Source organism: Eublepharis macularius, chromosome 6 (assembly GCF_028583425.1).
Source record: "Eublepharis macularius isolate TG4126 chromosome 6, MPM_Emac_v1.0, whole genome shotgun sequence".
Classification (NCBI taxonomy): domain Eukaryota; kingdom Metazoa; phylum Chordata; class Lepidosauria; order Squamata; family Eublepharidae; genus Eublepharis; species Eublepharis macularius.
In genome coordinates this window covers 139,336,605-139,364,321 of record NC_072795.1, presented here as the reverse complement: position 1 = coordinate 139,364,321, position 27,717 = coordinate 139,336,605, and the positions used below count along the sequence as shown (strand labels likewise).

The following is a 27,717-nucleotide window of genomic DNA, read 5'->3' as shown; positions in this document are numbered from 1 at the left end:
CTCCTCCCTCCATCTTGGCAACATGGATGCAGGCCTTGTCCTGCCATCCATGTCCATCCTTAGACTAGATAAGTAGTTAGGATCTGTCTCTCCTTTTCTATCAGAGTATGGAGTTCCTACAATAAAGGACTCTTATTTCTTTTCTAAATATAAAGCAAGCATATGCTTTTGTTATTTTCATTCCTGCACACACACCAGCCAGCAGAACCAGCTCACAACCACCTATAACCATACTTCCTATGCCAAATGATAGATTCTGCTAACAGCCCAAACATGGAATGATTTAATTAGGTTTCTGGGGCCTACATATGATTCATTTATCAGGTATAATACTCAATTTTGCAAGTAAAACAACCCCTCTGCAATAGCATTTGGATAAAGATTTTGGAGGAGTAATGCCAAAGAACATGGGGGAACAGAAACGGCAAGCTCTAAAGGTCAAACTTCCATGGTCAATTTCTAAAATGTACTTTTTAAGTAAAGAGGAAGTTTTTGATTTGCCCCGATCAGAAATGAGATTAGTCCTCATGCCAGCTAATGAATTTCCTGCCTTCCTGTTCCCAACGATGCCCCCAAATGCTATTCCCAGGGGAGGCCCCCCCCAGAAACAGCATGAGGCATAGATCAGAGTTCAGAAATGTAAGGGTGGAATAAATGAAAATGGCCCACATCTGTTAGTGGAAATTATGGTTGGGCTCCAAACCTGAACTCGATAGTTCACTTAACAGTCTTGGGCCAGCCATCACTAGCTCTTAAGCTTAGCTGCTGGGACAATGTTTATTTATTTCCTTCATTTATAGTCCACCTTTCTCCTTACTGGGGACCGAAAGCATCTTACATCATTCTCCTCCCTTCCATTTTGTCCTCACAACAACAACCCTGTAAGGTAGGCTGGGCTGAGAGTGAGTTACTGGCCTGAGGTCACCCAGCAAGCTTCCAAGGCAAAGCAGGGATTTGAACCTTGGTCTCTCAGACTCCAGTCCAACCCTTTACCCACTACACCATGATATCTCCAAGGAACACTCGTGTCAATGGACTTAGAAAGGTATTAGTCAGATTCAGGGCTTTCCTTCAGCTGGAACGCGGTGGAATGGAGTTCTGGAACCTCTTGAAAATGGTGACATGGCTGGTGGCCCCGCCCCCTGATCTCCAGACAGAGGGGAGTTTAGATTGCCCTCCGCGCAGCCGAGCGGCGCGGAGGGCAATCTCAACTCCCCTCTGTCTGGAGATCAGGGGGCGGGGCCACCAGCCATGTGACCATTTTCACGGAGGGCAACCCACTGAGTTCCACCACCTCTTTCCCCAGAAAAAAAAGCCCTGGTCAGATTGCTCTGCTGGTATCTCTTCACTCCACCTCCTTAAAAAAATACCTCTGACATAGCTTCATATTGGAGCATTCATCACTTGTAAGACAGAATTCGTAAATCGAGACCATCAGCGGATTTTTAAATAAGTTGTTCCATGTGCTTGGAACTCTTCTGACGAATTTCAATGCGAAGATTTTTTTTTAATGGTGTCATTCCAAGCCATTGTGTGTCCATTTAGTGCCATACCACCACCATCTCCACCACCCCGATTGTCATCTATTTTGCACCTCGGCATATTCGGTAGTTACCTTTGTAATAATTTGTGGAATAGTGCTTAAACAAAAAGTAATTTTCTCCATTTAAGTTGTAGTTAAAACAGACGGATGGCTCTGTGCCTGCTGCACTGCTCTGCCTTTCACAGTCTCTTGGAAATGCATTGCATAGAATCAACGGCACACAAGGAATGAATACTGACAATTATTTAGCCAAGTGGTAAATTGCAACCTGAATAAGTCACTTGTCAGTGTATTCTTTTGCAGATATTGCAATCATGAATACTGGGAGTTGGACAATCGCAAGGTGTGCTACTTTGGTCCCATCATGAGAAGACAAGACTCTCTGGAAAAGTCAATAAAGCTAAGAAAAAAGGAAGACCTAAAACAAGATGGCTTGACGCAATAAAGGAGGCCACTTCTTCCTGTCTGCTAATGGAATGTTCTGGAGGTCTTTCATTCAAGGGGTCGCCATAGGTCAGAGGCAACTTGACAGCACATAACACACATGCAAATGCTACTCATCATGACCCTCTTAATATGCTTGCTTGCCATGTTGTGTAATCAGGGCAACATATGCATTTATCGTGCACATACAGCTTTGGTACATAAGAAGACCAGTCTTCAAAAGTCCAGTTGTCAGTTTGCGCATTCTGAATCTACACATTCTTGGTAAATGAGCCCTTTGCCCTGTGTACACAACATGGAGACTACACATTATCAGGAGGAAACACATCACCTACTCTTATGTTTCCAAAGCTTTTACAAAACTGAATTATCTCATTTGGGTAAGAATGCCTGAGCTGCACTGGCCCTTAAGGTCTAACCCAGTGACCCTGCATGTGGCACCCCTTGATGCTATGGGGACCCCCCAAGGTGTTTCCTGGCACCTGCTTGCTTCTTCTCTAAAGCATCTCTTTCCCAAAGCAAAGGGCCGATTCTGACATTCCTTGCCTCACTTTAGCAGGAGGTGCTGCTGAAGATCCTCGAAGGTATCCTCTTTGGTTTGCAAAGAGTACCCATTCAGGACCAGGAAGATGCTCAGTTTGGAAACTCCCAACGTTTTATGACTGCCCCCAGCTCCCATGATGCGCATTTTGTGATGGTGTCAGATTCCAGCAGTGACAACAGCCTATCACAACAAAGTTGGGGCTGTGAAGTCCCCAGGGCCAGGGGCCTCACCCCCCACCCCACCCCACCCCAGGGGGGCATCTTCTTTCCTCAATGCCACAGACAAGTCAACACATCAGAAATGTAAAGGTTGCCCTTTAATTGCTTGGCTCTTCCGCAATGCTAGGTCCTGGGGTTAACTGCCACCATGCAGAGCCCATCCAGTTCCCCTTTCTTCTCCCTCCACCTGCTTAAACCCAGGGCTGAGGCTCCCTCACAGCCTGAGTCCTCCTCTCAGCCCCTTATGTTCCTGTCCTGACCACTACACACGTTCTACAGGTTATTCCAGGAAGGAGTTGGTCTGCCCGGGATAGATGGGGAAAATTCCTGTTGGCTTCACTCTAGGTCAGGAATGTTACCTTCTCAGAGCCTAGGAGGCACTCTCTGGACTGTAGAGGCTCCACTCCTAACTGCCCACAGCTCCATGCCCACTTCCAGCCAGTTGCCTCCCCCCCCTCCTTCAGCTGGGGCCTTTTCCTCCTCTTTCCCTGGCCACTCCCAGTTCCTGCTTCCCTGCTCCTACTCCTGAGAAGGCCTATTTCTCTTGAGAAGGCCTTTACCCCCAAGGAGGCCCTTGCTCCACAGGGGACCAGCACTGGTTGTCTTCCCTCTTGGCTGCTGGCCTTTGCCTTGTTGGCCTCAATGGCTCTCCCTGCACCCCTTGCAAACGGGCAGCTGCCTTCCTCTGTGCTGTGCCCCTGCTCCACCCTTTCCCCCTGAGGGTAGGGTGCCCCAGGCTGTGACAGGCACCTGTGGCCTAACCTTTTTATATCCCTTTTCACAGAGCTTTTTTTCTGGGAAAAGAGGTGGTGGAACTCAGTGGGTTGCCCTCATTGAAAATGGTCACATGGCTGGTGGCCCCGCCCCCTGATCTCCAGACAGAGGGGAGTTGAGATTGCCCTCTGGCACGGAGGGCAATCTCAACTCCCCTCTGTCTGGAGATCAGGGGGCGGGGCCACCAGCCATGTGACCATTTTCAAGAGGTTCCGGAACTCCGTTCCACCACGTTCCCCCTGAAAAAAAGCCCTGCCTTTCCACAATAGTTTCTCACTGCTATACTCAGTCGAGTTGCTTTCCTCCGGTCTCACTTCATGTTTCCTGAATATAGAAGCCAAACAGAACATAGTTCTTGTGCTGTGTCCTCAAAGGAAAACATCACATACGGCTGACCTATCTAGATGAATATTGTCTACACTGATTGGCAGAAGCTTAGGCAGAAAAAGATTGATGTGAGACTCTTTTAAGTGGAAAAGGCAGGGATTTAACCTGGAATCATCTCACACGGAGGGAACATCGTCTGATCACACACAACTGATGCCATCAATCATAAGGCATTGCTGAATGTTTCCTCTTATAACCTCCGGCAATTATCCAGAAATGAGAACTGTGTTAGGAAGTGAGAAACCTACTGAACACTGACTATTAGATCTGACTTAGGAAAAGGCTGACATTGAACCCATCTTGAAGACCATGAACCATAGATTCAACCAGGCATCCATACCAGGAACATTGGGAGAACATCTTCAAATTCAACGAGTGTGGCTAAACCAGCAGGGAATGACAATATAATACAATATAATTGCATACAATTCTGTTCACAATACAGAATTGTACAACAAAATAGTGTGTGTTTGTCACAGATGAAGGACTGGTTCACAAATGCATGTTCTTCATTTGGTGACAACAGCATCAAGTGATGGTTTGGTATGTACACAAACACTATTTATACAATGAAAGAGATCTTTCATCAGCCATCATCTCCACGTTCTGATAAGAATCTTCAAATGTTTTAATTGTTGCGTTTATGTTTTTGTATGCATTATTTTAGCTCTTTGTTTTAATGATGTGTTTGGTTCGTTTTAATGATCTTAAAGGTTATTTTAATTTGTCATCTGCCTTGGTGGGCCCTTTCAAAGGCAGAACGGTGGTATATAAATTTTGTGAAATAAAAAATAATAAATAATAATGTGATCTGGAATTCACTTATATACATGGCTTGTGAACAAGTTCTACAAGGACAAAAGAGAGAAGGCATTTTATGTCACAGTTCTACATGGCAGAAGGTTATCAATGCCAGGACAGAAGGAATATGAAATGAGTATGAAAAGAGTTGTGGCCAAGTTTTTTTAAAAAAACACTATTTAAAAAATGACTGACCATTTAGAAAGATACTTGAAGGAAAATTGTTAGGAGATATTTAAAAATTATTATTATTTCTCAAAACAGCGGCAGAATTGTCATACATCATTATTCTACAAGGCCCACCACTCAAACAATATGATTGCCCCAGTGAATATGCCAGAAATCTGGAAGAGAAAATTAAGTTTAACAACCTTAAAAACACAACATATAAAAGGCAATTCTGAGTTGATATTTATTTCTACTGGTACATATTCAATAAAATCCATATCCTTATTAATCTAATCTGTGTCATGCATCTACTAATAAAGCATATTCGCTGACCTAACACATAATGATTTTATCCATTTTTATTTATTTCCGACTATCATCATACTACCACCTGTCTATTTCCTTCAAGTGGAAAGAAAAAAACCCAAAGACATATAACTGCTTGAAAGAACAGATTCCTTTCTCTCTAAGGCCGATTCCAGACGGCCCTCCCCATGCCGAAATGTCGCGTGTCGTTGCGCGGAAAATGCGAAATATCGCGTTTTCTCGTGAGAGTTTTGCGCAATGTCGCGCGTGAAAACGTGGTATTTCGTGTTTTTTGCATGACGACGCGCAACGTTTCAGCATGGGGAGGGCCGTCTGGAATCGACCTAAGTTTAAACTGAATGGAAATCACGGGTTTGTACTAGTTCTAATCCTAGGACTGAGGTGCGCCAGTTACAGGAACAAATGCATGAAGCCGCCTTCTATGAAACCGGGCCCTTCATTTGTCAACATTGCCACTGAGCCTGTCAGCTGCTCTCCAGGGTCTCATGAGGGCATCTTTCTCAACAACTCCTATCTGATATTTCATATGGGATTGATCCAGGGAATGAACCTTCTGCATGCAAAGCCTGCCACTGAGCCAAAGCACCATCCATGTTCATCACTGGACAAACGCAGCATCACAGGTAGATTTTCATGTGCAAACGGTCCATTGGAAAGCTAGTACCACAGACAGACTTTTTGCATAACTTCAGACACAATACTTTTCATCAGAGTCGGTTTCAACATTCAACTTCCTAGGTTTACCCTTCCCCTGCCCCCACCTGCCCCCCTTCAGTACTGCTAACCTAGCTGGTGGGGGGAGGCACGGGGGGGGGAGTGCATGCATGCACTCCCACGCTTCCCCATCAAAGTGGCAATGGAGGAGCCGTGAAGCATGCTGAAGTCGAGCTCAGTAAAAATCACCCATTTGGAGACGATTTTTACTGAATTCGGCTTCATTTTCTGGCACTATGAGGAAGCGTGGGAACACATGCATACTTTGCTCACTCAAGGAAAGTAAATACTTGTTCCCCAGCCCCCTGCACCTCCACTTAGGCCTTTTGGGCCTTGGGCAACCCTACAACTTCCCTAGACTGAATATTAAGTAAACATGCAATCTACATCTAATCACGCCTGCCATTGTTATTCACCAGCCATTGTCATTTGGCTTCTGCAATCACTCCACTCTCCAAGATATAAGGACAGATGGACTCACATTCAAGCTGTATCTGAAGAAGTTATCTGTGGCTCATGAAGGCTCATACCCTACCACAAATTTTGTTAGTCTTACAGGTGCTACTGGACTCTTGCTCTTTTCTACTGTTACAAACAAACACGGCTACCCATCTTGCAACCTACCTGTGTGAATGAACTGGCATTTTGCCATTCACGGCCAAGGGGTAAAATGGTATGTTTATTCCTCTCTACTGGTTTTCCGCATAGGTAATCATATAATGGTTAGTGTTTTGAACCTGCCTTGCCTAGTAACGTTTATTACAGCTGCTCCTTACGTTACCTTAAACTTTTACCTCAGGAGAGCTTTGATCATAAACAACACTCCTTTCATCTGCACACACAGATTCAGGTGTTCTCTACTTCACCCAGGGTTTTATTTAACCTTGAGAACACCTTCCCTTTGCGGTTTGGATCCCACCCCTAACATCACACGGGACATTTTACCGTTTGTGTGACCTGTGTATTGCTGCCTCTCTGACTCCTCAAAAGGGTTTTGTGGCCCCCAAAGGCTTTTGCCTTAGTCCTCTTCTGTTTAACTGGTATTATAGGAAGGCTTTGTTACAGATGGTAGCTTGACGGAATGGTCAGTGAGGTAAAAAACAGATCCTTTCTTGTTTAATGAGAGGTAGAGTTTATTTATAAGTATATTCGCATGATTTCATTCCCCAGAGGAACTGAGAAGTAAGAGAAAAAGTAGCTTTCACACAGGTATTTCCTTTAGTGTCTATGATAAACCATAGAGTTTAGGGCAGCACCCTAAAATGACATCACCTCCAAATTCTGCTCTTCAGACACCGCCCACAACATCTCCTAGTGTTCGTCAAGGCAATGTTGGGAACTTTCCTAGAACTTCACTTATCGACCACTCTCGACCAGATGACCTCCATCTCCACGACATACCCTACCGAGCCTTGATCTCTGGCCTGTCTGCCCTATTTATATCATAGGAATCCTACAATTGCCATCAATCTTGCCTTTTTCTTTCTTTTTTTTTGCTTCTTTATTTTATTTATTTACAGCACTTATACCCTGCCTTTCTTCTGTAATAGAATCAGGGTTTGAATGTTTGAAATTATCATATCTTTAAAGCACAGCCTAGCCTTTAAAAAAATGTAACAGTAGCATCAAAATAATCCAGTTGTCAATCACCTCTGAAAAAGTTAGTCCTTGGTCAAAGGCACTATGGAACTATGTTGGCACATACCAACTACCTGCAGACTTTGCAGGGGAAGAACTTTTCCACTCCCCCGTCCTGACGCAGCCCACTGAGTCTCCAAGCACCCCACTGAGTCTCTGAGCCTGGGCTTCCCATCGTGGTGCACTCTCGGAGGGACGGACTGCCTCTTCTGGGCTTCCCTCCACAGCAGCACCCTCCAGAGGTGCACCAGGGTAGGAAGTGAGTTGTCTGGAACATGGTTAACCTTTATTATAGTAGGATGGTTTGGTTTTTTTAATATTTTAGTTTTAAACGGTAAGCTGCCTCAAGCAAGACTATGAAGAGGCAGCACCAAAATATTCTAAACAAAGAAAGAAACTGTGCTGTGGATGCAGCATTGGCAACAAACTGCCCATGAAAAGGTCTGGAAGCAAGTGGCAGATGTTTATTGTGGTTGGCCCCACCTAACAAATGGGCTGTCATTTTTTGTATCAACCAGGGCTTTTTTTTCAGCTGGAACGTGGGGGAACGGAGTTCCGAAACCTCTTGAAAATGGTCACATGGCTGGTGGCCCCGCCCCCTGATCTCCAGACAGAGGGGATTGCCCTCCGCACCGCTGAGTGGTGCGGAGGTCAATCTCAACTCCCCTCTGTCTGGAGATCGGGGGTGGGGCCACCAGCCATGTGACCATTTTCTCCGAGGGTAACCCACTGAGTTCCACCACCTCTTTCCCCAGAAAAAAAGCCCTGGTATCAACTAAAATGTCTACATTGTCCGCAAGGCAGCCCCATTTTTGTTTCTTTACAGGCTGAGGTCCACCACCACTGTATCATGGCTTCCTATTCAGAAATAAAAGTATGCGGGTTAAGGGGAGCAGTACGCAGGAAATAACTTTCTCTGTATGATTGCTGAACCTGGCCACTGATACAACAGCCTTCTAAAGCACCGATAAAATTTTACGATGGGCTGAGTGAGCAAATGCCATAAATCTCTCCTCTGCATAACTCCAAATAATGAATTTAATAAGTGTGTCATATGAAGAAAGTAAATAGGGGGAAGATGGGAAGGATCAGCGAAGCATATCTTATTGAAAGGAAAAACAAAAGCGCTAGTCAGGACTCGGAGCTAAATATTAACAGCTATATAAATATTTGTGTTGCCCAGTCTTCTTCATTAAAAGTCATCTAGAAGTCATCTCTACCTGTGTACTTCACTGGAAGCAGCCAGAGAACAATATAGTATCTACTATTTGCTTCAGGTATGAAAATGTGTAAGGTTGGCATTGCCTCTGTGCTATAGACAATCATTTTAAGTTGCTTCTATTCCCATTTTTGTCCTGAAATGGTTGCCAAATACGTAAATCCACAACGATACTCTGTTATTAATGGGAGTGGTCCCAACTGCATCTGATAATTAATTCCATAAGCCAGTGAATGTATTGAATAAGCATGCATAGGAACTGTCAAATAATATATTATCTGAAAAAGCTACCCTCCTTTTTTCTGATCCTCACACCCACTCATGAGGGTAAATGCTAAATGTAAATTAGATGTTGCACTAGCAGTCAATTCTGTTTTTCACAGTCCACCACACCTCTGCAAGCTAATGGTAGTCTCTTGCTCAGAAACTCTAAAAACCTAGTATATAATAAGTAGTATCAATAACTCATTGCACAGTTGATTAGCAAAAAAACTGATTAGGAAAAAATAAACTCCTGAGATTCTACTATCAAAATGCATTTCCTATTAAACCTCTGAGATTCTACCAATAAAACGCCTCTCTAACTTTCAAACACCAAGGGGAAATGTCACCACCACATAAATTCAGATCAGATAAATTTCCACTTAGAAAAACATGCATAATCTCTCAGCAGTATCACCCACCTCCCAAGAAATACATCCTCAGTGATTCTGAAAAACCCACAAGAATCTCCCCCCCGCCCCGCACCCTTCAGGTGCTGTATCATTGCTCTTGGCTATGGTTCTTTAATGTAAATTGTCACACATTTCAAAACAGTCCCGATCTGCAGCAGGTCCACACATTTATGATTGCAAGTCACAGGGCTTTTTTTCAGGGGGAACGCAGGGGAACGGAGTTCCGGAACCTCTTGAAAACGGTCACATGGCTGGTGGCCCCGCCCCCTGATCTCTAGACAGACAGGAATTGAGATTGCCCTCCGGAGGGCAATCTCAACTCCCCTCTGTCTGGAGATCAGGGGGCGGGGCCACCAGCCATGTGACCATTTTCAACGAGGGCAACCCACTGAGTTCCACCACCTCTTTTCCCAGAAAAAAAGCCCTGGCAAGTCATATTCCCAGTCAAAGAGTACTTTTCCTTTTTTTTTTTCTTTTTTGTGGATTTACAGCACAACTGTTATGCTCGGACTAAAGACTTACCGGCAGTGTTTGTGGGAGCCTGTTAAGGTTTCGATGACAAAGCATTCCCCATCATTCAGACAGTATGCAAGATCTTTATCTTTGCATGGCTTAAAGTGCTCGGATTGCTCAGTGGAGTATGTTGTGGTATCTAGAAAGAAAGCACAATGAAGAGAAAACACGGTCAGTGCAGGAAATCTGGTAAAAGATAGTTGGAATATGGTTTCCAATTCGGGGTTTCAAAAGTCACACAGACAATTCCAGGCAGAAGGCAGGGCCAGGGAAAGCAGAGGATAGCGGGAGTGGGGAGGTAAGAAGGATGGAGTTTGACAAATTAGAAGTGGAGCACGCAGGGCTTTTTTTCTGGGAAAAGAGGTGGTGGAACTCAGGACTGCACAATGACATCACTTTGGGTCAGCTGGAACAAGGGGGGAGTTTTTTAAAGTTTAAATTGCCCTTGGCGAAAATGGTCACATGGCCGGTGGCCCCACCCCCTGATCTCCAGACAGAGGGGAGTTAAGATTGCCCTCCACGCCACAACTCCGTTCCACCACGTTCCCACTGAAAAAAAGCCCTGGGAGCAAGCATCAAATCTAGCGAGTGAAGGAAAAAATCTAGCAGACTTAGTGGGTACTCTCAGATCAGCCCCTTATATTCATTGTATGAATTGGATCAGCGCAACATGGGCTGCTCAGGAACCTTTACTCTAAGCCTATCTTAAACACTGCCAGTTCAGTCTAAGGCTTATGTTGGTATAAACCAGTGCTCATATATTGCTTTGATGCCCTCTGTTGTACTATAAATACAATAATCTGCATGAGTTATCTGCACAATGAAAGCAACAGAAATCTTCTTTGCAAGATGTGGCCTCGGCTGCTTGTTAGATTTCTCAACCGACTGTTTGAACCTTAATTGTTATTATGCTAAGATCTAAATCACAACAACTGCATGATGAAAATGTCTATATGCTGCCCCACCCATTTGTATTCATAGCATAATTCTTTACTGTACAAAAATTGCATTGCGTTGCAAGATGTTTCTCCTTTTCAAGTTTAACAAACATTACTTGCGTAAAGGGGACAGATTACAACATACCAATGACCAGGTACAATACAGCGAGATATCAATATGATATGTAAAAATAAGCTATAAAGAATTGAATGGAACTGAATTGTTTTTATTGCTTTATTGAGCCATTGTTTAAATGTGTATTCTTTATTATTTCCTTCCCCCACCCCAACTCCCTTTAGCCACCTCAAGCAGATATCTGGAAACAGGATATAAAAGTGTGCTAAATTAAATAAATAATACACCCCTATAGGGTTTGCTATGTTCCACAGTGTTACCTGGCAACCAGTGGGAGGGTTGGGGCTGGGGACATGGTGGGGGCATCATGGCAAGTGTCAGGGCTTTTTTTTTCTGGGGAAAGAGGCGGTGGAACTCTGTGGGTTGCCCTCGGAGAGAATGGTCACATGGCTGGTGGCCCCGCCCCCTGATCTCCAGACAGAGGGGAGTTGAGATGGCCCTCCGCACCGCTTGGCGGCGTGGAGGGCAATCTCAACTCCCCTCTGTCTGGAGATCAGGGGGCGGGGCCACCAGCCATGTGACCATTTTCCAGAGGTTCCAGAACTCCGTTCCCCCACGTTCCCCCTGAAAAAAAGCCCTGGTAAGTGTGATGACATCACTTCCAGGGAAAACACAGAAGTGATGAGTGCCTCAAGAACTGCTGCAAACTCTATCAGCAAATGCTGGAGCCACCTGCCATCACTTCTGGGTTTTCCCTGGAAATGACACCGTCACACACACAACACTTGAGGTTTTTTTTAAAAAATCCCTGCTACTGCTTGGAGTAGGAACAGGAGCTCAGGGTGGAGGAATCCTCCACTGGTGATTTGGCACCCCTCGTGTTTCACAGATGAAAAGATTTCTTCACCACACATTGATGGAGGAACCTTCCATCCATGAAAGGAGACTTCTTCTATTGGAAAAAATCATCCCATGACCGTAAGATTCTTCCATTGGTAGAGCGGCATCTCAGGAACCAACCTCTTGATATCTAGAACAGGAAGGAAGTTGCCGCCATTTTGCAAAGGGCAAAATGTTCAAAATGAAAGATACTGATTTTTCTGTCCAATTGATCATTCTGCAATCAGTTAAAAATAAGTTTATCCCAGGATAGTTTTCAGACCAGTTCGCACACTGAGTTCTTTTGATTATATGAGCAGGGTTATTTTTTTTTAAATCACTGGTGCTCCTGATTTGTTTCTTGAAAGCATTATCACAAAATGTTTATGTCGCTGATAGCATATGTGCATCATACACCTCTTGCACAGCATTATCCCATTGTTAACCCAATGACAATATAACCTACTTAAATTTAATGGGTAAACTCTGGTGTCAGGGTTGATACATTGCTTTTACCTTCCTTGGAAAATAGTCCTTACCCTCACCATTTAGAAACTCCAGGAGCCCATCATGCCTTCTGGAGATATAGTGGGAGTCCATCAATTTAATTTAATTTATTATATTTATATTCTGCCCTCCCCGCTTTCGCAGGCTCAGGGCGGATAACAAAATACAAATATCACATACCATCAAGAGATCAAACTAAGAATGTACAAGAATTGCAAAGATGTGGGTGTAATCAGAGAACAGAACATAATCTAGTCTGTCCATCCGTCCTCTCTCCCTCCATTTGATCCGTGAATCCAACAGCAAGACAAACTCTGATCAGATTTGCAATCATCAATTTTCATAAGCCAATGAAAGACTCAATTTATAAAAACGAACTCTTGAAAAATTATGCTCATAAAACTCTTGCATTATTTCCATGATCAGCAACAAAACACATACTACCACAACGGCTTCACAGCTTGCCTAAATAGCCATCAACAGAACAGAATAAAATCAATAGAATAACATCAATGTTATTCTGTAAGTCAAGGCATTCTTTTATTTTCCTTTATCAATTTATCCATGAATTCCAATTGCAAGTTAAATGATAAAAAAAACCCCTGCATTCTAATTTTTAATCAGCAGTTTTTAACTGCTGTGCAGAACAATGCCAATCTAATTCTATTCAATTAGATTTCATCTGACAGGCAGTCTCGGGAGAATATGGCACCATATTAAAGTGAAAAAATTCCTACTCCTGGAAAAGTTAAATTATTGTAACATCCTGAGCAGTACTCCCGCTACAGAAGGGCAATGACCAATACTGATGCAGTCTTTCGATGGTTAGGCAGCATTTTTGTATTTGTTAACAAACAAGACACTTGATAACCACTGATTTACAGAAGATCCAAGCTGGTGAATCAAAAACTGCCATCACAACGTTGTTGCACATAGATGGTAAGAAGAGGGCAGAATGTTACCTACTTACAGGTGATGCTTGTAAGATCTCTTCTTAGGGTGTCTCAGGGCTTTTTTTCAGCTGGAATGCAGTGGAATGGAGTTCCGGAACCTCTTGAAAAGGGTCACATGGCTGGTGGCCCCGCCCCCTGATCTCCAGACAGAGGGGAGTGGTGCGGAGGGCAATCTAAACTCCCCTCTGTCTGGAGATCAGGGGGTGGGGCCACCAGCCATGTGACCCTTTTCTCCAAGGGCAACCCACTGAGTTCCACCACCTCTTTCCCCAGAAAAAAAGCCCTGGTGTGTCTCTACATGTGCACCCAACTCAAGTGTTATTGGGGGGGGAAACCCAAACTCAACTCCTGTTTAGGGTGCGACCCAAAGTTTCCCTTAAAAAAATAAGTGTGTGTGTGGGGGGGTGTAAATTGGCTCCTGTGTGCTCAGGAAGGCAGGAGGAGCCACTTCATTCCCTTCTTTCCACCCCACGCACTCGGACTCTCCAGCTGGTGAAGAATCCTGCAGCTCACTTGTTCTCAGGAACTAGGCAGAGCTTGCGTATCACTCCCTTTTTGCAGTCACTCCAACTCTATGGTTACGATTCAGACATAAGTCTCCCCCCCATCCCCTCCTTCTCCCGCTGGTTTCACAGTCCAGCAACAGATGCATCAATAGACGCATCAGCCAGGCAGTGAGGCTCCTTACTGCCTGGCTTACATCTAAATGGGACCCCAATGTTAAACTTACTTATATCCTACACAGGAATACTGGTGTGCTTGTGGGCAGGGGGGAAAGTGTCTCCACCTTTGTATGGCTTCTGGATAAGGCCTTTTAGACTACAGAACCAGGTGGAGAACAATGCTAGCTATAATTAACAGATAGTATATTCTGGAGTATGGCCAGAGGGCTTCAACTGCTTCTCAGACTTAACAGTTGTGAAATTGAGTTCATACAGCATTCAAAAGGAAATTTATGAGCAGGATCGGAATAAAAGGGTGCTACGGGAGGGAGGTTGGGGATCTCCCGGAATTACAACTGATCTCCAGTCTACATAGATCAGTTCTCCTGGTGGAAATGGCCACTTTGGCGGGCACACAATATGGTACCACATCCCCAGAGCACCCCCCCCCCTTAAACTCCACCTGCAATAAACGCCAGCCCCGAATCTCTCAGAATTTCCCAAGGCGGAGTTGGCAACCTTAATGGTAGGGAACACCTGATCTGCTGCTCAATTGACACCCTGGTCATGATGAATAGGTAAATCAAACGGTGAAGATGCTGCTGCCAGGGAGTCCTAGTGACAGCTGGAAGGGAACTAATTTTAGAGGAGCCAGGATTGAACATGGCTTTCCTGAACTCAGGAGAGAGGAAGAAAGAAGACAAAAATCTTAACGGAGTAGGGATTTTATGATAGTTTGAATATTCTTTTTGTAACTCTACCACCTTGAGTTGTAGAATTAGCTGCCTAAGTCCCCCCAAATCCCTTGTGGATTTATATATGGTAATTTATCCTGACTTTTTCTTTTGTATCTTTCAATAAACTCCTGCTGCCTCCCATTTCTGTGTGAAGAGTAGTCATGAAGGTGGGACTCCATGAGAGAATGTGGGTTTATCACACTTGTAGCTCTTTCAGGTCTGCTGTCTGGTGCGACTTCTAAGAGAAAGAGGGACTAACAGATTTGGGATTGTCATTATACAAAATTTGGGGAGAGAGAAAAGCCAAAGCATTCCCCCTCCCATAGGGGTAAAACCTTGTTGGAGACATCTGTGATTAGGGGGTTGTAAGTCCCCTGACAGGAGAGGGAACGCCCCATCCACACCTAGAGTTGTCAGTCCCCCGCTGGGGGTGGGGGATCCCCCGCTCGCACCCTGGTCCCCACACCCCTGCTTACCTGGCCAGTGGGGGGAAAGGCAGGGGAACACACCTCCCAGTGTGTGCTCTCAGACAGCACAGCATTGCACACTCCTGCACACCGCAATGGATCAATTTGGGCCCCAAATGGGCTGAATCGGGCCTGTTTGGGGCCTAAATTGGCCCACTGTGGAGTGCAGGAGGTTGCCAGGGTCCTTCTGGCAGCGATCCCGTGTTCCACAGTGGGCCAAATAGGGCCTGTTGGGGGCTGAAATTGTCCCACTGCAAAGCACAGGAGCACTCCAGGGCCCATCGCGACACCCCAGCAGCGCTCCTGTGCTCTGCAGCAGAAGCGCTCCCAGGGACAGCATGTGGCCTGCATGATGATGTCCGTCCAGGAAGTGACATCATCACACAGCTCAGGAGTTTCAAAATGCTTCAAAAAAGGTGAGTGCCAGGTCTCCTGCCTCTCACCCAGAGGATAAGGGGACCTAGCAACCCTACCCACACCTGTTGTTTCCTACCAATCCTCAGAGAGACAGCCAGAAAAAAAGTGGGGCTGATGGCGTGATGTCACAATCTGGAAGTGACATCACACCTCTCTAGGAGCCACCACAGAGGTCTGGGTGATTCCTATCCAGAGGAGTGAGCCATGTTAGTCTGTAGTTGCAAAGTAATAGAGTGTCCAGTAACTTTATTGTTGCATAAGCTTTTGGGAACCACAGCTCTCTTCATCAAGTGCATCTGACAAAGAGAGCTGTGGTTCTCGAAAGCTTATGCTACAATAAAGTTGGTTAGTCTTAAAGGTGTACTAGACAGGCATGACATTGCTTCCAGGTTTTCCTAGAAAGTGCCATCAGGCCGTTGCTGTTGTCCCTCCCCGCATCCCCCCCCCCCAGTCTTCTGCTGGCTAGGTCTGTGATTACCACCCTTAGATCCCAAAGGAGTGGAAAGGGGAAGAAAAAGGATGCCAGAGTAGGCCCCTTTCCTTACCCATGGGAACCACTCAGAGAGGCATGTTGTGCCGTCCAGTTGTACCTTGGAACAGGATTGTTATGCTACGTCGCAATAAAGAATGGGGCACTTATTCTGGAATCAATTTTGCTATTCCGGGGGGTCTTCGCCCAGTCTAGTATCATCACTCATATATTACCTTTGCATTTATTTTCAGAGACAGTTGCATCTGATAGATGCATCTCTGTTGTTCGGTCCATGAACAGTTCTCTCTTTTAAATCCCAAATACATTACAGGAGAACAAGTTTATCTGTAAGACCGATGTGGCAAAAAGTTGCAATGTACCAAATGAAAGAATGAATTAGGAATATAGCTAGGTATCTCTTCACAGTGTTGTGCTTCATTGTGTATACCAAAAGACGCAAATATATCACCTTTATCACTGAATACAAATGAGAACATTTTTAGCATGTGCAAATCTTAAGCAATTTCCTCTATATTTATGGATTTATCTCTATGCAAAGTTCTTAAAATAATTTCAGAACTTCACTAAGGCTTGGGAGGCCTGCAGAAAAGCCTGTAAAAGGAGAAACAGTGAGGGAAGTAAATCAAAATGTTGGCCTAGGAGATCCCCATTCAGCCATGAAGGGCCCTGGGCGACTTTGGGCCTCTTGCTCTCAGCTTAGCCAACCTCACAGGATTGTTGTTAGAATAAATTTTTTTAAAAAAAAATACATAGAAAAGGAGAATACCACCCTGAGTCATTTTTAAAAAAAAGAAAAATAGCATCCAACAGGAAGAATTTGGTCTCCTTGAACAAACGTGTGTCATAAAAGAACTGGGAATTCACAAGTCCATGTATCCCTAAGATAGAAATAATATAGTACCACAAATTTGACTGTATTGTTTAACCTACAAGTAGATCCATGGACAAAAGCTCTATTTGCTAATGAGTTAGGGACCATAAACTTCACCATTATGTTGTCTTGCACATTATCTGTTGCTTTGAATATGTATTCCTATATACTGCCTGTGCTTCATGTTATCTAATGTCAGTCCTATAACTGATTATGTTCTGTTTCAGCAATTCTTCGACTCCGTATTGGATCCTTGATAATGCTGCATGACATTGCTTATGGAAATGCCCTTGATAATGACTGTACTAATCTCACACTATGTAATCCGCCTTGAGTCTCAGTGAGAAAAGCGGACTATCAATGACATAAATAAATAAATAAATAGCTCCACATACTAACTGATTTTACTTCAAGAAAATCCAACAGCAACTCAATTTTTGCCCTCACAAATCATATTATATGTGGCCAGTGCACACTTATTTGAACACTGCCTTTCCTCACGGCTCAACGTGGCTTTTAAGTAATTATTAAAACATTGGTCTTGGCATAGTAGTTCCTGACGTTTCGCCAGCAGCTGTGGCTGGCATCTTCAGAGGTGTCACCTCTGAAGATGCCAGCCACAGCTGCTGGCGAAACGTCAGGAACTACTATGCCAAGACCACGGCAATACAGCCCGGAAAACCCCCAACAACCATCGTTCTCCGGCCGTGAAAGCCTTCGACAATACAATTATTAAAACATTTCAAAAAAATGCCAAACCAAAATTAAAAAACAAATGCCTCCTCCTCCCAAAATGCCAACTGCTTGTATATTAACAAAAGCCCTGATGGAAAAGACTAAGAGCCAAGTGATCAAGTGGAGCGCAAGTGAACAGGGAGGAATACACGTGAATCTGTTCATTTGTCACTTGTAGCTTGGCCCTAAGGCTTGGTCATTGCCGGGTGGGCCACCCTATCTGAGGGAACAGTCAGTGGGTGGCAGCCTGTAGACAATTGTTGGTGCACGGGAATGTATGGAAGGATACGGTACTTCAGACTCAAAAAGAGTCCAGTAGCACCTTTAAGACTAACCAATTTTATTGTAGCATAAGCTTTCGAGAATCAAGTTCTCTTCGTCAGACGCCTGCTCCAAAGTTTGGATCAGGCATCTGACGAAGAGAACTTGATTCTCGAAAGCTTATGCTACAATAAAATTGGTTAGTCTTAAAGGTGCTACTGGACTCTTTTTGATTTTGCTACTACAGACTAACACGGCTGACTCCTCTGGTACTTCAGACTGTGTGCTCCAAGCCAAGAAGAGCCATGAAGGTCAAAACTAGCATCTTGAATTGAACTCAGAAACAAACTGGCAACCAATGCTGCCATTTCAAAATGGCCGAGATCTGCAACCACTGTATTTGCTGGGTTGTCTTCAAGGGAGCTCAATGTACAAAAAGCTAGGGAAGCAAGTTAATGCAGCTGCAAAAAAAAAAGACCTTCCAACTCATTCTAATCTGGAAGATGGCCCCCTCTTAACATGGCCGACTGGGCCACTTGGATAGATGCCACTATAACATCAGACTAGACTACTGTAATGCACTCTACACTAGAGATGGGCACTGACTGGGAAAAATCAGAACCATGTGGTTCGTGGTTCGTCACATTTCACCAACCACGAACCACAAACTTTCACAAACATGCCCCAGTTCACGAACTGGTTTGTTTGGTTCGTGAAAACATCACTTTCAGGGCAGCAGAACATCTGCAGAACAGGGGTTTGCGCTTCCAGTTTCCCACTTTTAAATGCCTGCCACTTTCAGCAGATGGGAGGGGGATCACCCATCAGCTGAAAAAAGCTGCCGGTTTGACATTTTTGTCAATTTCAGGCACTTGCACTTTAATATTATATAGGAATTTTGGATTACTGTCATTTTGTAAGATGTTTTGCCCTGTGTATATGTAACCACCCTATATGTATATATTCACCTATTTTCAAGTTCTTTGGAATAATGTTAAATAGATTGAATTGAAATATATGTTATATACTAGTTAGGACATCACAGCTTCTTGTTTTTGTTTTCCTTGTCCTTTACCGTGATACTCTCTGTTTTGCTTGGCTTGAAAGCAGCAATACTTTTCTTGTGTGGCAAGAAAAGTGTTGCTACTTTCAAACTCCCACTGCTTTTTTCAGCTGAGGGGAGGGGCATCCTCCTATCAACTGAGGTCCTTTTCACACTGAGACTTTAAAGTGTTTCAATATCAGTTTTGCTTCCCATGTTTTCAGGAGTTTGCTTATTCTCTGCTGGCTTTAAAAGCCAGGAAAGGGTTAAATGGCTGGTTTCCCCCTTCTTCCTTTGAGTATACACACTCTTTTCCCCCCAAAAAGCAAGAAAGGGTTGTAAAGTTGTAACATTGTAACATTACAACATTGTAACGTTACTGCACATTCCTCCTGGCTTTAAAAGCCAGGAATGGATTAAATGGCTCCTTTCCCCTCCCTCCCAGGCATGTTTCAGGCTTTGAAAAAGAGAGGGGGAAAAACAAGCGTTTTGCACAGCCCTTTGGAAACAAAGTAGCAAGGAAGCTGGGAGGGGATGAAGCAGCAGTTTCCCTGCCACTTTGTTTCCAAAGGACTGTGCAAAACGCTTGTTTTTTTTCCCTCTCTTTTTCAAAGTTAAGGCAGCTGCAAAAAATGCTTACTACAATCTCACTCTAGCCTGGAAAATGGCTTCTTATCTCGACACGGCCGACCTGGCCACCTGGATCCATGCTATGGTAACATCAATACATGACTATTGTAATGCACCATATATTGGTCTCCCATTTAAGTTAACTAGGAGGCTCCAATTGGTGCAAATGCTGCGGCTCAACAATCATCAGGAGCGAGCAGGGCTTGAACATCACTCCTATCCTACAGTCACTCCTTTGGCTACCTATCAGTTACCGTGCTCAGTTCAAGGTAATGGTTATTACATACAATGCCCTTCACAGCCTTGGTCCAGCATACCTACGGGACCACCTCCCTCCCTATGTCCCTCCACGGCAGCTTTGCTCATCTGAACAGGGTCTCTTGCAGGTGCCAGCCTGTACATGGGCGAAATCAAGAGCAGTGCATACACGGGCCTTCTCTGTGGTGGCCCCTACACTATAGAACGGCCTGCCTGAGGAGGTCAGGAACAGCCCCACCCTCCTGGCTTTCTGCAAACAATGCAAAACTGAATTATTCAAAAAGACCTTTTTTCTCAGCTAGGAGGGTGGTATTGTAGAAAAGGGACCCCAGTTGTTTCGCTAATGAGTTAGAAACCATAGATTTCACCATTATGTTGCCTTACATATTATTTGTTGCTTTAAATATGTACTTCTATATCCTACCTGTGCTTTATGTTATTCAATGTAAGTCCTAGAATTAATTATGTTCTGTTTCAGCAATTCCTCAACCCCATACTGGATCCTTGCTAATACTGTATCTTTGTAAACTTATATTCTTCTACCCCATGACATTGTTTATGGAAATGTTCTTGACACTGTATGGAAATGCCTGCCTGTGTCCTTGCCACTAATTGTACTAATCTCACACTATGTAATCCGCCTTGAGTCAGTGAGAAAGGCGGAATATAAATAGCATAAATAAATAAAAATAATCCACATCTCCTTTCCTGTTGGTTCCTCATTACATCTTTATGATGTGTAATTTTTCTAGGAATCCTTGAAAATAATGTCCAGCTGTCACTATGACCTTCTGTTAATCTTCTCCCTCTTGAATTTACCGTGTGCCCACCCTCCTTCAGCCTTCTCAAAAACCATACAGATCTCTTCAGGGCTTTTTTTCTGAGAAAAGAGGTGGTGGAACTCAGTGGGTTGCCCTCAGAGAAACTGGTCACATGGCTGCTGGCCCCGCCCCTGATCTCCAGACAGAGGGGAGTTGAGATAGCCCTCCACACCACAATCTAAACTCCCCTCCGTCTGGAGATAAGGGGGCGAGGCCACCAGCCATGTGACCATTTTCAAGAGGTTCCGGAACTCCATTCCACCACGTTCCAACTGAAAACAAGCCCTGGATCTCTTACAGCCACAAGCCTATAATCTTGATTCCAAACTGTTACCCGTTCCAAAGTTCCAGTTCTTTTGAGGTGACAAAGCCCAATAAAATGTCACATCTGTCATTTGAATCCAAATCAAATCCAAATGTAGGCTATGCTTTTTGCTGCTGCTAAGTATAAATTTTGCTGCGCTTTCCATTTATTTTGCCAGGTTTGGCAGGCACTTGCAACTTTAAAATTCATGCGGAACAGATTAAAAATAATGGGACTGCATCTTGAAATTTTGTGCTGCGAAAGTGGTAAATAAATATTTTATATCCTGTCCAAATTATCATTGTGTATAAATGGTAGGACTGGATGGCTGCCATATTTCTCTATCAATATTAACATTCCCAACATTTTATTGCGGATGCAGCTGTCGTAATTATCTCTGGGCATCCTGAGATCCACCTGTTCAACATTTACTGTTATTCTCTGCAACAAAATGTGCTTGTAGATCTATGAAGTTTTGTTGTAGATACTTCAGCACACGGAGCCCATGAAATCAATGTTCTTAGACAGGGCTTTTTTTCTGGGAAAAGAGGTGGTGGAACTCAGTGGGTTGCCCTAGGAGAAAATGGTCACACGGCTGGTGGCCCCGCCCCCTGATCTCCAGACAGGGGAGTTGAGATTGCCCTCCGTGCCGCCGAGCAGCGCGGAGGGCAATCTCAACTCCCCTCTGTCTGGAGATCAGGGGGCAGGGCCACCAGCCATGTGACCATTTTCAAGAGGTTCCGGAACTCCGTTCCCCTGCGTTCCCCCTGAAAAAAAGCCCTGGTCTTAGATTGGATTAACCCTGCTTGGGATTTCACTGTTGCTCTATCAAAGTTACTGACATTCACTTGACTGGTTTGGGCTCTCCAGGGTCTCAAATCATCTTTCACGTCATCTGCTATCTGATCCTTTTAAACTAGAGATGCTGAGGATTGGAAATGGGACCTTTAGCCTGCCAAGCAGATGCTCTAGCAGTGCGTCATGCCCTCCCACCCCAACAACAGTTCAACTAGCTGCCTGAACAGAGGTTTCGACCTTAACCCATGCTTCCACTGTGCCCCTTTCCATTGTGAGGGCAATCTTCAACTGCAGTGTTCCCCTGCTGTTGGACACTTGTGCTCCTGAAGCTTTCACAGAGCTGAAAAGGGCTGAGCGCCAAAGCAATGCATTCCACAGCGAAGGACCAATCATGCAATGGAAGGGGTGGGGCACAAGTAGATAGGCGCCTTCAGATCCCAGCCAGAGAAAGGATTTATGCACAGAATATCCTTCCGAGACTCCATCTGATGCAGACCACCCATGCAGTAGTAGGTTGCCAGTCTCCTGAGGCTTAGACCCCGAAGTTCAAGAGCGGTGCCTAAGAGAGTGGTCTGTAGCAGTTGGATAAGAGTCTGGGTCTGGGCAGTTGGTCTGGGCAGTTGGATAAGAGCCTGGCTTTGCCTAGTACGTCAGAACTTGGGCTGAAGGCCTGGATGGGGCAGAGTTAGGGTTATCAGGTCCCCCGAGCCTCTGGGCAGGAGGTCGGATGTCTGGCACCTACCTTCATCTTTTCCTCTTTCATGCATGCAGAGCGCGCATGCGCACTCCTGGCCCATGTGATGACATCACTTCCGGAATGTCACTTCCATTTCCAGGAAGTGACGCCATCGCACAGGTAATGTGCTGCCCTGGGAGCACTCCTGCGCTCCACAGGGAGCTGCATCGGGCTGAATTCAGGCTGATTCAGGCTGAATTGGGCCTGAATTGGATTGAATCCAGTTGCTGTAGAGTGCAGGAGTGCTGCTGCAATCCGCAGCCGCCCAATTCGACCTGACTCAGATCCAATTCAGCCTGAATCCAGCACCATGTGGCCCAAATCGGTTCCAAATTGGCCTGAATCCAGCTGCTCCTGCATTCTGCAGCAGCCCAATTCGGACTGAATTGAGCCAAATTTGTGCTGAATCCAGCCCAAATTGGGCCAGAGCGCACCCCAGGTAAGCGGGGTCAGGGGGTGAAATGTGAGAGAGGGGGATCCCCCTCCTCCAGTGGGAGACTGGCAAGCATAGGCAGAGTGAGCAGCAAGAGCTTTCAGAAAGCCACGCAGAAAAACAGCCCACCCCTTTTGAGTCCAGCCCCTCACTCTAAGACGCCGTCCTCATATCTCTGCAAACACGGAGAAGTCTAAAGCTGTGACTCTTCAAGTCTTAAACCATAGACCTGTCAACTATATCCAAATATGGAAAAGTCAGAGGCTTAACCCCAGGAACCAGTCACTCACTGGCTCTTTTAGACAGTTAAACAAAATAAGTTCTGTCATGTATCAGCTGCACTGATTACTCGTTTGCTTCTTGGCCTAATTCCGATGCGTGTTATTATCTTACATTCAAAATGGCCTGGGCTCAACCCACCTTAGGGAGTCCATCAGCCCATATAATTACTCTTGCTATTTGTAGTCCTTGAGAGAACTACCATCAGCTGGTCAATTGTCATCACATACAGGGGACCTATTTTATCTGTGGTTTCTTCCTACACTAAACCTTGCAGCAGATGCCAGAACCTTGTAAGTGGCAGCTAGTCTTACAGGCAGGGCTTTTTTTCAGCTGGAACGCAGTGGAACGGAGTTCCGAAACCTCTTGAAAATGGTCACATGGCTGATGGCCCCGCCCCCTTATCTCCAGACAGAGGGGAGTTTAGATTGCCCTCCGCGCCGCCAAGCGGTGCGGAGGGCAATCTAAACTCCCCTCTGTCTGGAGATCAGGGGACGGGGCCACCAGCCATGTGACCATTTTCTCCGAGGGCAACCCACTGAGTTCCACCACCTCTTTTCCCCGAAAAAAAGCCCTGCTTACAGGTCTGATAAATGCATTGCTGGGAAAAACAATGATCCTACTGGAAGGATCAACATGTTTGGTCCCATCTGCTCCTGCGGGTCCAGTCTGCAAACATTACCACGCTGGCACAAAAAGAAGTTGCGAGTGATGTTTATGAAGAGGGCTTTCCAACATAATGAAAAATTGTGCCCTCAATCAGTCCTTTCCACCTTACTCCCTTTCAGATGCAACCAGAAGGTAATAAGAAAGAAGATCTCAGAGTGGAACTACAAGTGACAAAAGGCACAGGTTGGACTCTTGTCAGCTTCCCTCAAGTTTTGATGGGAAATGTAGGCATCCTAGTCTCGCAGCTTGGCTCTCCGACTGCTGTCCAATGGACTTTTCAACTGTCACTTGTCCAACATTCCGCCAAGCTGCCTACATTTCCCGCCAAAACTTGAGGGAAGCTGACAAGTGTCCAACCTGTGCCTTTTGTCACTTGTGGTTCCACTCTCAGTCATGTTCTAAAAGAGTGTGTAGAATGATATACGGGGGGGAGGGAGGGAAGGGCCACGACGCAGAATGCCCCAGCTTCAATCTTTACCATCTTCAGCTAAAAGCATCAGGTAATAATTGCTGTGAAAGACCTCACCTAAAATTCAGAGGGCTGCTGCCAAACAGAGTTGATTATACTGAGATGCCGAGACTATCGTCTAATAAGTAGAAAAGAGCAAGAGTCCAGTAGCGCCTATAAGACTAACAAAATTTGTGCTAGGGTAGGTGCTTTCATGAAGAACATGGCTTCCTATCTTGATTTAATTCCGTATAAGGCAGCTTCATACAATCAAACTTAGCCATACGTAGAAAAGTAACCCTTGTTGGGAAAATGTATGCAGTCGGATTTTTTTAAAAAGCGAACTGATACCACCAAACTGTTAAGCTGCAAACAATGTGACTTGGCGTCAAAAACCTGTCAACAGCTTTTCTACCAACCATGTTCCATTCTTGTTGCACAGAGCTAGAGAAGTGGGTCAAGGAATCTGCTCTCATAGAAAGCTGGGGCAGAGATAAATAATTCAATTTTAACCCTCAACTGACTCCTCCTTCCAAGGTATAATGCCTTAAAAATTATTATTCACTGGAGCATCTATCATTCTGACATCCTAATGGTGTGGGAATATACAATGAGGCTATGAAACTTTTACATTATTCTCAGAATCCCTTCACATAAAGGGACCCATACATCATTCATTTTATGTTATGTGTATTTTTTAAAAATCTCATTTTCATTCCTCTAATCTTTTTACTGCCTGTTTGGGTCTTTTTACCTCAGAATTTCAAAGGAACGGCAGAGGCGAGTCTGCAGCGTCACTTTGGAATGCTTTTCTCCTCCTGCCCAACTTGCGCTAATGTTTATTTCTGCCCATGTTCTTCCGGTTGCTTGGAAAGACGTCCTCCTTCTGTTACCAAGGGACAAAATGACGACAACAGACATCTCTTAAAACGTGGGACTACTCTGAGTAGAGATGAAGCAAGCATGTGGTCCAATTTAAAGAGCTAAATGGGAACATGGAAGGGGAGGTCAGTTAAAGACAGAGAGCTTAGCACATCTCTACCCATGTGCTGCTTGCCCTCTTTAACTCAAAACTATCACCTTATCACTGATTTTATGCCATGACTGGTGCAGACTAAGCATGTGCATGACAGAGAAAAGAGCTGATATCACACTCAGAACTCACTGGTTCAGTTAATTAAAGCAGCTTCTGGGATGCTGAACCAAATCCTGGAAACTAAATTGTAACGAGTCCCTCCCACCAAAAAGTTTGTTTTGTTTCGGCTTGCACTTTCCAGCAGCAGAGAGGCACTGGACTCACCTTGCAGGGCAGCTTCTTAGTGAGGGCATCTCTTAGGGTTGCCCGGTCCCCTTACCCTCTGGGCTTGAGGTGGGAGAACTGGCACTGACCTTCTTAGATGTCTTCGTGAGCACACTATGCACACGCAAACTTGTGGGCTATGGGATGCAAGCCTACTGCCACCCCTGGGAGCATTCCTGCACTCTGCAGAAGGCTGATTTCGGCCCATGGCCCATTGTGGAGTACAGGAGCGCTGTCGGGGTAGTGTGATGGGCCCTGAAGTGTGGTGCAATGGGCCCTGCACTTTGCAGCGGGCGAAATCAGGCCATTTGGGGCCAAAATGAGCCCACTGTGGATAGGGTTCTCAGGGACCTGGAGTACCTCAACAGGAGATCCCCAGGCTTCTGCAGTCTCCCAGCAGGGGATTGGGAGCCAGTATTTACCCTGGCTTCCTGTCTCTGCGCACGTGCACAGCACGTGTGCACTCCCAGCTCGTGTGATGATGTCATTTCCACAAGTGACATCATCACGTGGAGTCAAAGGGCACCCTGGGTCAAAGGGGGGCATTTTTGCCGCCACTAGCTCTTGCTGTGGCCGCTCGCTCTCAGGGGCCACGGCAGCAAGAGGCAAGAGCCGTCGCTGGTGGCAGCGGTGGCAACAAGAGTGGCCTGCTCTTGCTACTGCTGCCACCGCTGCCCACTGTCATGGTGTGGGAGCGCACGCCTTGCTTTCTTGCTGTGCCCCGATCCACGCGCCCCGATCCAAGCCGCACCACGCACCCCCAAGCCGAGTGGCACCACGCGCCCCGAGGCGAGCTGCATCACTCACCGTGAGCCAAGCCTCACCGCGCCCCCCGAGCCGAGCTGTGTCATGTGTCCCGAAGCCCTGGAGTGCTTCTGCGCTTCACAGCAGGCTGATTTCAGCTCCAAATGTGTTCGATTTGGGAAGGCCCTGGTGAGCTCCTGCATTTCACAGTGGGTCACTTTAAGCCCCAAAGAGGCCCGATTCTGCCCGTTTGAGGCCCATATTGGCCCAATGCAGTGCACCCTGGGAGGCACATGCCCCTCCCTTTTCTCCTACCAGTCAGGTAAGCAGGGGTGGGGGGTGAAGGGTGGGAACAGGGGATCCCCTGCCCCCAGTGGGGGACTTGCAAACTTAGCATCTCCCCACCCTCTACCCCGTAGCTACTCAGGAAATGGCATTCTCTTCCTCCCTGCTAATTGGGTTTTCTCAAGGGGAGACTCCTCCCATCCCCTCCTATCAGCTTTGGAGATGTTTAGAAGACAAACTCAGACCATAGGCTGCAACTGAAAAGACATTTCCCTGTAAGTAACCACTAATGAATAACATGGGACTTGCATCTGAGCAGACCTATTTAGGATTGCTTCCATAGTCTTTCAAAGCTCTCTCTTTTTCTGACTCAAATGGCAAATGTGTACCTACTTCCTTCTTTCAAAAACAATCCTGCCTGCCCACACAGTGAAAGGAAACCTCATGGGGAAAACATAGGCCTGTTTGGGCAGGGTGGGTGGTATCCAGCCAATCATTCTGCCTGCCTGCCTACATTTGAGCAAGGGAGAAGATTGGCAGCAAGTACGGCCCATTTTGCAGTGGAATGCTGAGTATCAAAAGGAAGGGTTTGGATCCACTCGTCATTGTGGGAACAAAACACAAAGAAACATGAAACCAACAGGCAACAGCAGAATGCAAAGGTACTAAGTTACTGGCACTATAGCAAGAGAAAACTGAACGTGAAGCAGGCTTATTTTTAAAGTTTCTGGACTGCACCTGTTGGAGCACTCTCTTACTTGGGAATGCCCCGTTGCTACTGCTCCACCCATCAACAATCAACTTCAATGGGTCCTTTATGTGTGTGTGTGTCTCTCTGTGCGTATTGTCCTTGAGGAAAAACTCAGCGGCTCAATGTTAAAATCCTAAGCCGAGTAACTCCAGTGTAAGCCCATTGACTGAAATCAATGGGCTTACACTGGAGTAACTCTGCTTAGGAGTTCACTGTTAGAGTAGGAAGGGGACTAATGGTTGATGCTGTTTTCCTCACC

The 27,717-nt window shown here is 45.4% G+C and overlaps 1 protein-coding gene across 4 annotated transcripts in view; it reads right to left on the bottom strand.

Annotated features, from left to right (window-relative positions):
- Positions 1-27,717, bottom strand: part of NRG3 (neuregulin 3) — a 972,861-nt gene that overhangs the window by 562,359 nt on the left and 382,785 nt on the right. For all 4 annotated transcript variants that reach the window (XM_054983168.1, XM_054983167.1, XM_054983166.1 and 1 more), the window contains exon 2: positions 9,974-10,103. In XM_054983168.1, coding sequence (XP_054839143.1) covers positions 9,974-10,103 — 130 coding nt within the window. The remainder of the gene's footprint in view (positions 1-9,973; positions 10,104-27,717) is intronic.